Raw genomic sequence first — 12,397 nt, 5'->3', positions numbered from 1 at the left:
GTGAAAATGAATTACATACTGAGCAAAAGCAGTAGTGCCTACCGGTGCAGATGCTCTATGAGGAACTGCAGTGTTTTGTAATGAGCAAGTGGAAGCTGCCTCAGCAGGTCCTTGATCTTGAAGAGGGCCCGGTTGAGCTCCACACTGACTTGGGATGGGGTCACTAGGGTGGGATTGAGCCGAAAGGCCTCCAGTTCCTCAATGATGATGCTCTGGCTTTCCTTGGCCAAACCGATAAAGTCATTATAGTAGCGGAACAGGATGAGGGGCTCTGGAAGCTGCAAAGGAAAGTGTGGAGGGAAAAAAACGAGTAAGCAAAACAAATCAAACAAAGAAGCTAATAATAAACAGAGAACCAAAATACATAAGTAAATACACAAGTGGGACAGAATTAGAAAAGAGATAAGCAATTATGGGACAAGAGGTAGGATATATGTTCCAAAAATAAACAAGGACAAATACCACTGCTGTGGTTTTGTTCTGCAGAATACAATTTTAACCACATCATGTCCTTTTGCTGACTTTGTACAGATGTCTAAACACTGTAAGCTGTCTTGCTATGTTGTTAACAACAGCAGCCTACCTGTCTCAAGTAGAGTTTGAGTACGTTGCTGATGTCATGGGGGTAAAGCTCAGAAAGCTCCACCAGGTCCTTGCCATTCTCAAACGCTTGGCACAACTTCTCTACCCGAGACTTGGCGCCATTCACACGGTAGATCCCCTTCACAGCACAAAAACAAAATGCATTCAACACAGGAAAATTAGATGCATTTTCAGGATTGCTATGGTGAATGTGGGTAAGCACATGTAAGAATGTGGGTGTTTTATAGCAAATGCCTTATTTATTTCTATCAAACATCCATCTGGTAGAAGTAATTCAATTTTACTGGTTTAACAAGAATAAGTTTATGGTTAAAAAAGCTGCACGTCTTTTATATTTGACTGAAAATACCTTAATGTTGAGCGCTCTGTTCTCAATTTCGGATGTACACTTCCGTATGATGAAGGGGATGCTGTCCTGGCTGTTCTTAGCTGCCTGCGTGAAGTCGATGCCAAAGAGGTGCAGCTTCCCCTGGAGCTTCTTATGGCCACATTGGATGGCCAGGGTTTCCAGACACTTCTTATGGCAGGCTAACGAACACTGCACACATGACACATTTGGCATCTCAGTTATAAAGTTCAACATTTTTCAAAAGGATAAAGTCAGCACCATAATGTCACACAACCAATCAAAGCAATTTAAAAAATGCATAAACATAAAGTAACATAAATTTGCGCAATTGCAGCACAATAAGTGACCCTACAAATGCATGTTTATTTGGACGACCTAAGAGAAGAAAATAACCCATGACCCAATTTAAATCTCTAGTGAAGGCTGCATGTTTTTTAACAGCCCCAGTAACAAATGTAACACACATAAAGTTTTAATAGACTATTTAATAATGAAACCTAATTGATTCAAGGCTTTGAGATTATTAAGGGACCCATAGACACTCTGTTTCTACATCTCTCCTACTAAACCCATTCAAACCATTAAATCCAGCTGGTTCAGGCTTTTTACAGCTCGGGCACAAAAATATGCACTCACAAAAGAAGCTTTTTTGTTAACTACCCCTTGAATTGACACAAAAAAGCCAACAAATAAAGCTTCACCTCTTGTAGCCCCTTGAACCAGTTCCATGGAACGACTCCAGCACACTGCAGAGTCGCATTCTTGTGTCAGTTGCTTGTCAATGCGTCTAACAGCGTACATAACCAATTTATAAAAAAATGTTTCCATTAAACATTTTTTTATTGTCTTGTTCTGTGTATAGCGTCTAATAAATATGGAAAGAAACTGGATTTAAAATAAACAGAGGGGGCACATGGGTGATGGAGGGGACTCCTCAGAAGTTGAACAAAAGGTCCTCAGTTTCCACTGCCCACTCCCCCAGCTGAGACCAGTTGGTGGATTTGGTCTCTGAGGAGAGCTTGTGGCCAGTTTCAACTTTTCCCTTTATTCAAATATTTTGATGAGGGGAGAGGTGGTCTCTCGCTTTTGTTTTTGTTTGATTTCTGCTCACCATGAGTGATAAAGAGGCCATTGTGAAACTTTGGCAATGCTCATCTTGGAATTTGTAATACTCTAAATGCTGTGGGCACACTGCTTTTTACTGAAGCTCCAAATAGAAGGTCATGGTTGTGCTCCATTTTCATTCCATTAGATCTAAAATAAATGATTAAAAAAAAGAGAGAAAGAAAAGAAACCAAGGTTACCTCCTCGCACTCTGCTCCGTGAAACACCACCAGGCCATCACACTCTCGGCACTTTGAGGGCGCTCGAAGTTTTCTCAGCTTGTGGGTTTGAGCGGCCTTGGACATCTGCGTGTTTCTAAAGGGACCTGGAGAGCTGGCTGTCTCTATTACCATCTCATTTAAACCTGCACAGTGAAGGTAGAGTATGAATAAGAATGTATTCTCAATGAACTTCTTAGGAGAAATACGCAGAGTAAATAAATTGGCACTTTAAGAACTTGTCAGAACAGACAATATACAGTATAAACAGAGCAGGAGACACACATGGTTTCATAAAGCGTGGTGTAAAATATGCAACTCACCATTATCAGAAGGCGAGGGAGGCTCTCTGTCATCTAGGTCATCAGCAGACGACATGGTGCCAGTGGAGGGGGTTCTGGGTAATCTCCTCTTGAAGTCTCCTGAACAGTAAGGAAGCACACACCAGTAAGTCCACATCTCCACACTCACACCAAGCTTGTCAATTACTGAGCCCTGGTCTCAGAATTTAATGCACCTAATAAAAAAGGGGTGGTCCACTTCATGTTGCTGATACTTAAATTCACAGTGATTCACACCTACATTGAATGATCAATGATTTCTAATAGGCTCCATTTTTAATTTTCTGATGAGCCCGTTTAAAGAGGCTCATCAGGATCAGACTCTGGAGGGTGGGTGATGGGTTGGGTGTGGCGGCTGCAGGTATTTTCATACAATTGGAATTAACATGATCACCATTTTGATTTTTTGCTAATAATGCAATTACAACCTTCAATCCTCCATCAGCCAGAGACTGACACTGTTCAGTGCAAAATGTGACATGGGAGATGACACATTCTTATACTGAAACTTGTGCAAAATAGATTTCAGTCAGACAAGTAAATATTCAATAGTATGTGTACTGTATCCCTTTAGGCTGCAACAGATCCGTTTTCATTGTGATATTGTAATCAGTGAAAAAGGCACACATGCTGCAGTTTGAAGTGTCAAATTTAAAAGGTCACCTGACAATAAGAGCACATTGCGAAAAGGTCTTATGTTACAATAACTGACGCTCACAATTCCCCTCTGCAAACATTCAGAGGAGGCTTCCACTCCCTGATTTAGGACTTTTAATCACATCTATAGAGGAACACTGTGACACATAAGCTGTAACACAGCAACAGAGGAAACAAAGCAACAACCTCCACCAAAGCAACACATCTTACGTGTGTATGTTGTAAACTAACACAGCTGCATAACACTCAACAAAGAGGCACCACTGTCAGTGGTTGCTAAACGCCTTGATTCTCAGATAACATGGCAACAATGATGGATGAACATCAGGTTCAAAAATGTTTGGAGGCCCTGGGGGCACTTAAACACTGAGGAATGCACCTCCGGTCTATCATCTCTACAGGGTGGTTGCTTTATCAATGACATCAGACTGATACACCTGAAATTCAGAGCTAGGTGTGTAGCAAGCGGGGGGACCCAGGTTGGCCTGACTTTCTTGGCTAAACGGGAAAAGCTTTACAGGAAGTGAGCTTGTTTGTTATTTTACATGATAGCACACGTGTGACAACTTGCAAAGACTCATGTAGAAGTTGAACATTACAGTTGTCAGATAACTATCATCTTAATTAGTTATTAAGTTACAAACTTGAATACCCATTGATTATTTTAAAGTAGCCTATTACAACAACGTGTATTAAAAGCTTTTCTGAGTCAATAATCTGGACACTGGTATGACTTTTAATCAATGAACAAAAAACATTTTCCTATATGAAAAACCCTTGGAATATAAATTCAGGAGATACTTAACATACGTCTGTTTTTTCGTCATGTGTTATTCGCTGTAAATTATTTGTAAGAAAGCTAAATTTGAAAGCTCAACAAACTCTTGTCTCTACCTGGGCTTGCAGTGGGCGAGTCCATTGAGCGAGACTCGCTGCTCCCTCCAGCACTTTCAGAGTCGCTGCACATCCCTCCACCCTGGCTGGCTGAGGGCCAGGGACGAAACGGGCCCTGAATCCGAAGTGCTGGATATAAACAAATGACATCCGTAAAATATCAATGTTACTGAAACCTCTGTTTCCAATAGTAGTTTATTTAATCTCATAGGTTACTTAATGGCCCTTGAAATTAATCTCTGTGTTTAATGATCCTGTCATCTGACTACAGGCACTGCAGGGCTTTATGAGGATTTCCTATTTCATCTGTCAGTTGAATCTCTGAAACAACACACACACACACACACACACACACACACAACATCCAATCAACCGGCAAGAGTAAAATGGCCAATTCATACTCATTAACATTTGGTATTGTTGTCCTGTAGAGCTTACTACTGCCATGTAATCACATGACTGGGACTAGAAGTTTTGAGCCACTGTTGCACCTATTAGCCCAATGCTGCCTGAAAGGATCTGGGCTGATCCAAATGAATACATACAGTACCAGTCATGCTTCCTTATTCAAGTTATTCATTTGAATGAGGAAGCATTTACCTAATAACTAGTCAGAGTCAATATCGTGGTTGATTGTGTTTGATCACTTCCTTGACCAAAACATTTGAAAAGGTACTCGGTCAAAAATCAGCAGTTCAAATGAAAATCTTTGTACCTTGGATGTCAGTGCTACTGTTGGAGTGCCTTTCCGCAACCTTGGCATGTTGGGCATTGATGGGACTGTCCATGTCATCCGCACCTAGGAGGTCAGAGGTCACGGACGCCTGTGACAGATTACTGTGGGATGAGTGGCTGCCACTTAGTGAGCGCTTGTTGAGAGGCATTCTGTAGAGGAAAAGTATGGAAAATGTGAAAATAATGACATTTTTTGGTCCTGAAGTCAAAGAGGCTCTTGAAGTTTGAGTAATATGCATTTTTAAAAGGTTGAAACACAGATACCAAAGCTTTGGGAATACTGATGCCCAATATTTTGGACATTTTTTAAATATCTTTGAATCTGTAACACTTTAAAGATGGAAAGCATTTAAAAATCTTGTAGAATTGTATTATGAGCAGGTTACTAAATCCCAGTCCAACAGCAGTTAATTTCATTATGGCAGGATGAAGGAGTCTTTCAGAAATTACATTATTGATGGTGATGAGTAAAATCATACCATCAAAGTGTAGTGTGAAGCTGGATCCATATCAAATTTCAGACTATAATACAAAATATAATAATTGGGCAGTTTGATAAAACCTCAGAAAACTACACAAACACCATGAGTGAGCTTTGTTAAAATATTCTTTGTTGTCAGGGGATATACTAATCATAATATATTTTAGTCAAGTGAAGTTAATTTTGTTACACATTCTTCCATCCATAGACTATTGATTCAAATAAGGAAAAACTTTAAGTTTAAAAGCACAAATCCTCAATCTATCTTATTTTTCTCTGATTTATGCAATGATAAACTAAACAGAAACTGGCAGTTAAATGAGCAATAATACAGCCAGAATCATGTCTAACTTTCACACATTAAATTTAGGTGAATATCTGCAATTCCTACAGTACGCTGCAGTATTTGCATTTCCATCAGACCCTGAATAATCATGAAATCATGACATCAGCCCCACCTTACTATTAAAGTGAGCACTTATTCTGATGATTAAATGATTAAAACATTTTGATCTTGGCTTGCGAATGGCTGACAAACGAGCCATTAAAAAATAATGCTAAGTCCTCCTGAGTATCCTATTGTATCTCCCAATATACAATATGTAGGTTAGCGGCTATATTTAAACATACATGTGTCTATGTTACATTTCCTCTGTCCCAAGCTGGATTCTTTTGATCAGGGAGATCAGAGTTGGCGGGGTGGGGAGTAGAGGGAGAAAATTAACTGAGAACAAAGCACTCCCTTATATCCATGTCTGGGGTCCGGTCTGTGTGTGTGTGTGTGTGTGTGTGTGTGTGTGTGTGTGTGTGTGTGTGTGTGTGTGTGTGTGTGTGTGTGTGTGTGTGTGAGTGTGCGCGTGTGTGACCGCAAACCTGTGTCAACAAAATTCTCTCAAAAGGAAACTAACTTTTTTTTTTTAAACCGAAGCTTTGATTGAAAAAATTAAAAAAAAGAGGCTGGTACTAAAAATAAAATAATGTGCATTTAGTGTGAAAACTACTAAAGGTCACTTTTAAAAGAGGTTTAGTGAAATTGATGATAAGCCCCAGCTCGTCTCTCTTGTGACCGCAGTCTTTTCCGCAGGAAGCTCTGACCAACCCAATTGTTTTGCACTTACCAAAACAAGCTCTCTCACTCACACAACCACCCGACCTTTCACCAACACAGCACCACAGAGTATAATACTGCACTTACTTCACTTCATAGGATTTACAAACTATTGTTTATCCTTATTCAACATACATATTCCCACAGAATCCTATGAGCCAGATTTACATGTTGATATAGAAATCATCTAGACTGTAATCTTCCACTAGAATAGTCATTTCTTAACATTTAAATTGTGGCTGATAATGTCAAATGAATTAAACTACTCAGAAGCAATAGTAAACTAACTTTGCCTAGCACTGTGACCCCTTCCCAGAAATTCCCCAATGCAGCTGTCTTAGAAAAATAACTCATTTCCTTGATAAGATCTGAGAATGTAAACATAAACACTGATAACTAAGGAAGCTGACATAGTTAAATCTCGTATAGTTCCCTTAATGTTAAGCACTTTAGTGATATTCCAATAAGTTTCATGAGCTGTAGATTTACAGTAAGAAACAATCCGTGTGATATAGGTTGTGTTTGATTAACCTATGTCTATATTTTTCAGATTTTTCATAAAGATAAGGAAGTTCATAAATATTCTTTATCAAGTATCTGTTTTCTTTTGAGCTCTATTTGTGATTACGTAAAACACCCATGTTTTCAATTTTTTTGTCAGTAGTGAAAAAAAATCTGTGTGTCACTTGACTGTTAGTTTAATGGATGTCTTTAGTGATCACATGGTGGCAGTGTGTCGATGTCTCACCCTGTGTTTGGTGAGACAGCTGAATCAAACGAGTGGGACTCCAGGCGAGGTGCGTCTGTGGGTAAACTCCTGACAAAGTCGATGTATCGCTGGCCCGGATCGTAAAGCTTGGCATTTTCACACTGGCTCTGGTGGTTGACGGGGAGAGACACCACCTGGGCTTGCTGTAGCTGGAACCAATTGACTGTCACCTGAAACAAGGGGGAAAAAACAACATTATTCTGTTGCCCTGTCTCCACACATTTCCCCGTAAGATTACAGTGACAGTGCACTAACACTAACTTAGCAAGACACTGGAGGCTTTAGTTCAGCATGAGACAGGTGGGTCAATAGCTTTTAACTATATTCTGGTGCTACTGCATAAGGCTGTCCAAGATGTAGTACTTCATTTAATTTGGTCTGAGCTTTAAATAAAAATTTACAGCACAAAAAAACTGAACTTACAGCCTTGAGGGTGAGGTCACACTGGGAGACCATCTCTCGCAGCTGAGTGATGATCTCACTCTTGGTGTTGACCAGATCGACTCTCTTCTCCCCGACATCAATCTGACAAGCTTTGCAGTGCTCCCTGGCTTCCTCAGCCTGCCAACAGATGAAGATGACAGATGCATTCATCACACTTCTCAATCAATCAATTGCTTACCGATAAAAGAGGCTATTTGTCTTCCCTCAGTTTCCTATGTTGATTTATTTGTCGTTAAAAAATGAAAGCTGAGGGCTGATAGTGTAAGTTGCTTATAGCAGTTTTGTTTCTGAAAAAGAAGTTTAAAAAGTGACCCTATATGATGGATTAAGGGTCCATAGGAATCTATAATGTGCCACAATGTAAAGTGTCACAGGCCCAACAGAGAAGGTGCTGTACCTTCTGCAGGGCCTCCTCCTCCAGCCTGCGTCTTTTCTCTAGCTGTTTGACAGCCGCTGCTCCCCCTCCTCCTCCAATCTGCTCCTCCTCCAGGCGGCTGGTGGACACTTTGGCCTTTTCATACTCCTCCTGCCGCTGAGCCTGCAGCAGCCGAGCCTTCTTCAGAGCACTGTCTGCCTCATGCTGGAAATAAACACATATTATTTTCACACACAGGCAGACAGATGTAAATTTTACGCCACACATACTGTACACACGGGCAAATATGTGCAAACTGTATAAAAACACGACAAAATGATTTTCTGTATACTAGGATTTATAGGGCACCTTCTGAACTTTCAAGGGCTTTTTGTGGAGTAAGCACCCATTATTGTCTGACACAGATGTTAGTAAAACACCTCTACTCATTGTATGCATTTGTGTGTGTTTCTCTATGGCGGTCAACTCACCATTTTCTTTTGTTCTCTCTGCCACTGTTCCTTGACCTCTTTTCGTAGTTTGTCCAGCTCATTCTTTCTAGCTAGGAGAGGCTGGAAAAAAAAAACACACACACACAGTCAGTAAGTCGTTATCTATGTACCATTATCAAAACAAAACAAAATTTAGAAAAGAAACACTTGGTTTGTGAGATTACCTGTATAAATTTGTTGCTTTGGAGTACTGCTGCAGTGTGAAGTACCAGCTGGCTGTATTCAATGTCATTTTTGAAAGCAGTCATGTAGATCTCTCGGAAAGGCATGAATTCCTTGAATGAGGAGGTGAAAGTCTTAATGTCAACCCTCAATAGCGAGGATGTGTCAGCAAAATTATGATGACAAATCAAATTAGTTGCAACTGTGTGCACAAAATCTAGTCACCTGTTGACTTGCAAGCGTCTTGGCAGATTCTGCCATCTTGGCGTAACTCTTTGCACACTCGATATCTGCAAATGGAACACACATACAATTCACAACAAGAGTTCATTAAGTGATCTATAGCTCAACAGGCCTGAACATTTTCATATTTGGGTTCAAATATTTGCAGGTTGTTAAAGAACCTTTCATTTTGCATTAACGGTTACATCTTTCTTAAATACAAGGCTTAAAAATAACTGTTTAAGCATTTTCTGTGTAAATTATACACAGTGTTAAACCATGAGACAAATCTATAAAATGTAATCAGTAAATGAAGTATTAACCATAGTGGATGTGTTATACAAACAGGATGTCTATTTGCCTGATAACACATATACTGTACAACTTGACTGAGTGCTTTGTGTCACTGTGTTGACTGGCTGAATGAATAAGTATTAGACTGAAACCATTCATTAACCAGAATTCTGAACAAAAGTTCTCACACTGCAGACTCAACCTTGAGCCTGGATAAGACTTTATTGTTATAAGTCCGGCTCAGGTGACCGAATAAAACTCTCAGGAAATTGGCCCCAATTATTTACCACATTTGTGCCCTCAATAGGACCTAATATGTAGAATATAGCCGTCAAAGACTTAAGATTTAAACTACTTTCAGCCACCATGTGCTGCCTTGAGCTATATTTAAGACCAAATGAACCAAAAAAGCTGAAAAAATATTTCCCAATGAACAGAACTATCTGAGACTATAAAGGGAATATGAATATGATTTTATTTTTTGTCCAGAGGGTTTGTCCTTGATATGTCTGAAAGTGGGCCTTTGAGCAGGTATAATGTAATAAAAAGTAAGTAAAACTGAAAACTGCCAGTTTGATTTCATGGGGTCATTTTATATTAAAACTTATATGCTTAGAAGTAGCAGGTATCAGTCAATATCACATCATTATCATCATCATCATTGTTTTAATATGTCATGCCAAAGAAAACCTTTACAATAAGACAAACTTTACAGTAGTATTTACGATGTTGATTTTAAGACCCACAACTTGTATGACATGTGCATGAAAACCTGTCATAAAACTTCCCTGAGAAGACTACCCAGTCTTAAATATGACTTAAGTAGTTAAGTGCTTAAGTTAAGTACATGGTCCATGATGCCAACATATGACAGCACGTGACAGGTGCTACTTAACTGCTGCCTCCCAACATGTCAGAAATACTCCACACCACAGCTCCCAACTCTGCCCTAACTCACCCATACTGAGACGCTTCTCCACCCATGCCAGCAGCTCTTTGGTGTACTTGGACCAGGCCTTGGCATAGAGCAGCGCAGACTCCACCCCACTGTCCTGCCGCTGTAGTGTCCTGTCCACCTCTTCCACTCGAACCGGCGGAGATGGCCCTATGATAATCACAGGAATCCGACAAGGGAGGTCGTAAAAGATTGGTTTAACCATAACCGCCATGACATCCAAAACACCTCTCACCACTGCTGAACATGCTACAAATAAAACATCTGTGATTGTGAGTCAGCATGAAAAGCCCACACTGACCTTGGTTGAGTGTGATATTGGCTAATACCATTTGAAGATAATTAATGCTGACATGACTGCTGCATGGATTAATAAGTGTTCATCAAGACTTGAGAGCTAGTAGTGCTATTACCCAAGATAACCCCACAGACACTGCTCTGACCCAACACAAACAAGCCTCATAACCTAGAGCAATAAAGCAGCAACAGTAGCTAAAGCTTGTTTCCAACAAATTTGCCAGGATTAGTTTCTCCCCACACTCTGATAGAGCAGCACCAGAGCACAGTAGCTGTGTGTTATGGAGATCTGTCTTACCTGGCGGATCATCTTTCTCGGGACCGGATCCTCCAGATTCCACTGAGAGGTTCTCAAAAGACTGAAAAACAGACAGATGAAAAAAAAAAAAAAATCAACAATGGGGAGGATGAATTTCCTACTCAAGGCACGGTACGCTCTGCTGACATGCTTCAAACAAGCCTTATCAGAACCCCGACTTCCTCTAGAGAGCATTTATAAAACCAGAGGCCGTGTCAGGAAAGTGCGTCAACCTGCAAAGCACTTACTTAACCCCTCTGAACTGATCAAGGTAATTTTTCATATCTTTTGCTTGACATTTCAGGGGCAGTAGGCCACATCCTGCTGTTCATGGTAAAGTGAAATACAGTGTAAAACATCTAATACCTCATTTGTGCTGAATAAATTAGACCATTTATTTGTGGTGGATGGATAGAGCAATAGAATATAAATACTGCACTTGTCTTACCCTGCTTCTTTTAGTTAGGGGGAGCCCCAACACTGATCCATTCTCTACATCTCCCATAAGGAAGTCAGACACTCTGAAGGAAAACGGAAACAGAAAACAGCAAACTGGGTTGAGAAAGAGTGACATTTATCAGAGAGAGAGAGAGATAGAGAGAGTTCAGGGGTTTATTAAAAATAACTCAGTTAACTCTAGTGATCATACTTACACATTGCCAAAGGTGAACGCCAATGTGTCAATAGCAGTGTAGATCTCTCCGAAAAGCTTCTGTTTGTTCTCTTCGTTCACCTCCTTGAAGTTCACCCCTGTCAAAATGGTTATGGAGGAGGGTTGAGTCAAGTTTTTGTAAAAAAAAATCCCTGCATACTTAAGATATCCTGTACTGGCACCACTTATCCTACTGTGTTTAAGTCACGAATCACGCTGTATGATTCATCATCCTCTACATGGAGTATGGCGTCACTGAAAATCTCTTTTGAGTCATTCAGTATCCCATGAGTAATCCCATGAGAGCTTGGGAACTTTTCATTTAATATCAAACAAGATTCAACTAGTTTACATGTGTAGATATTATAAAATCGAAACATCAGGGTAGTGAAGTCCCTCAGGGCCATCCAAAAACAACTTTTTACCTTAAATCAGAAAAGATAAGCAAGCGGTGTATATATTTGGCTGTAATCTGGAAAGGCAGTAGTTTCCTGCTGTAAGTCTAAACACAGTGATGATTGAGGACAGAATAGGGGAAAAACACCAGTGTAAATACGGCTGTAATCAGTCTTGACAATAAACTTCCTGTCCTGACTGAGCAGAGAGAAAATAAACTAGGAAAGAGATGCTCAGAAAATAAGACCAAACACCAAGCAATAAATCAGTGATGTCACAGACCATTCTGCTGCCTCCATGATTTCCTGAGTCTTTCCTTTCCATTTGAACAATGCGATTTCTAGAGTTCAAAGACTCAAGCTAAGAAGACATATTAATTAGAAAACCCACTTTCTCCACCTGTTTTCTTTTCTTCGAGTTTATCCAATGAAATTTATGGATGAACCGTGAGCAGGAAACAGCCCAAAATATTTGTTGAATTAATCTTTTCTGAAATCTGTAAAGAAGACTCAAACAAAATCCACACTTACAATTTTGGCTCTTTTACTCTT

The 12,397-nt window shown here is 40.0% G+C and overlaps 1 protein-coding gene across 2 annotated transcripts in view; it reads right to left on the bottom strand.

The window, feature by feature from the left end:
- The window catches only part of arhgap29a (Rho GTPase activating protein 29a), a 33,997-nt gene that overhangs the window by 2,868 nt on the left and 18,732 nt on the right, over positions 1 to 12,397 (bottom strand). For both annotated transcript variants that reach the window (XM_062441159.1, XM_062441158.1), the window contains exons 4-20: positions 11,452 to 11,548; positions 11,247 to 11,319; positions 10,799 to 10,859; positions 10,207 to 10,353; positions 8,958 to 9,022; positions 8,735 to 8,845; positions 8,550 to 8,630; positions 8,101 to 8,283; positions 7,683 to 7,820; positions 7,239 to 7,429; positions 4,882 to 5,051; positions 4,167 to 4,295; positions 2,598 to 2,696; positions 2,257 to 2,420; positions 953 to 1,141; positions 584 to 721; positions 43 to 278 (exon numbers count right to left, since the gene is read on the bottom strand). In XM_062441159.1, coding sequence (XP_062297143.1) covers positions 43 to 278; positions 584 to 721; positions 953 to 1,141; positions 2,257 to 2,420; positions 2,598 to 2,696; positions 4,167 to 4,295; positions 4,882 to 5,051; positions 7,239 to 7,429; positions 7,683 to 7,820; positions 8,101 to 8,283; positions 8,550 to 8,630; positions 8,735 to 8,845; positions 8,958 to 9,022; positions 10,207 to 10,353; positions 10,799 to 10,859; positions 11,247 to 11,319; positions 11,452 to 11,548 — 2,272 coding nt within the window. The remainder of the gene's footprint in view (positions 1 to 42; positions 279 to 583; positions 722 to 952; positions 1,142 to 2,256; positions 2,421 to 2,597; positions 2,697 to 4,166; positions 4,296 to 4,881; positions 5,052 to 7,238; positions 7,430 to 7,682; positions 7,821 to 8,100; positions 8,284 to 8,549; positions 8,631 to 8,734; positions 8,846 to 8,957; positions 9,023 to 10,206; positions 10,354 to 10,798; positions 10,860 to 11,246; positions 11,320 to 11,451; positions 11,549 to 12,397) is intronic.

This window comes from Scomber scombrus, chromosome 20 (genome assembly GCF_963691925.1).
Source record: "Scomber scombrus chromosome 20, fScoSco1.1, whole genome shotgun sequence".
NCBI classification, from domain to species: domain Eukaryota; kingdom Metazoa; phylum Chordata; class Actinopteri; order Scombriformes; family Scombridae; genus Scomber; species Scomber scombrus.
This window is presented reverse-complemented; position numbering and strand designations above follow the sequence as displayed.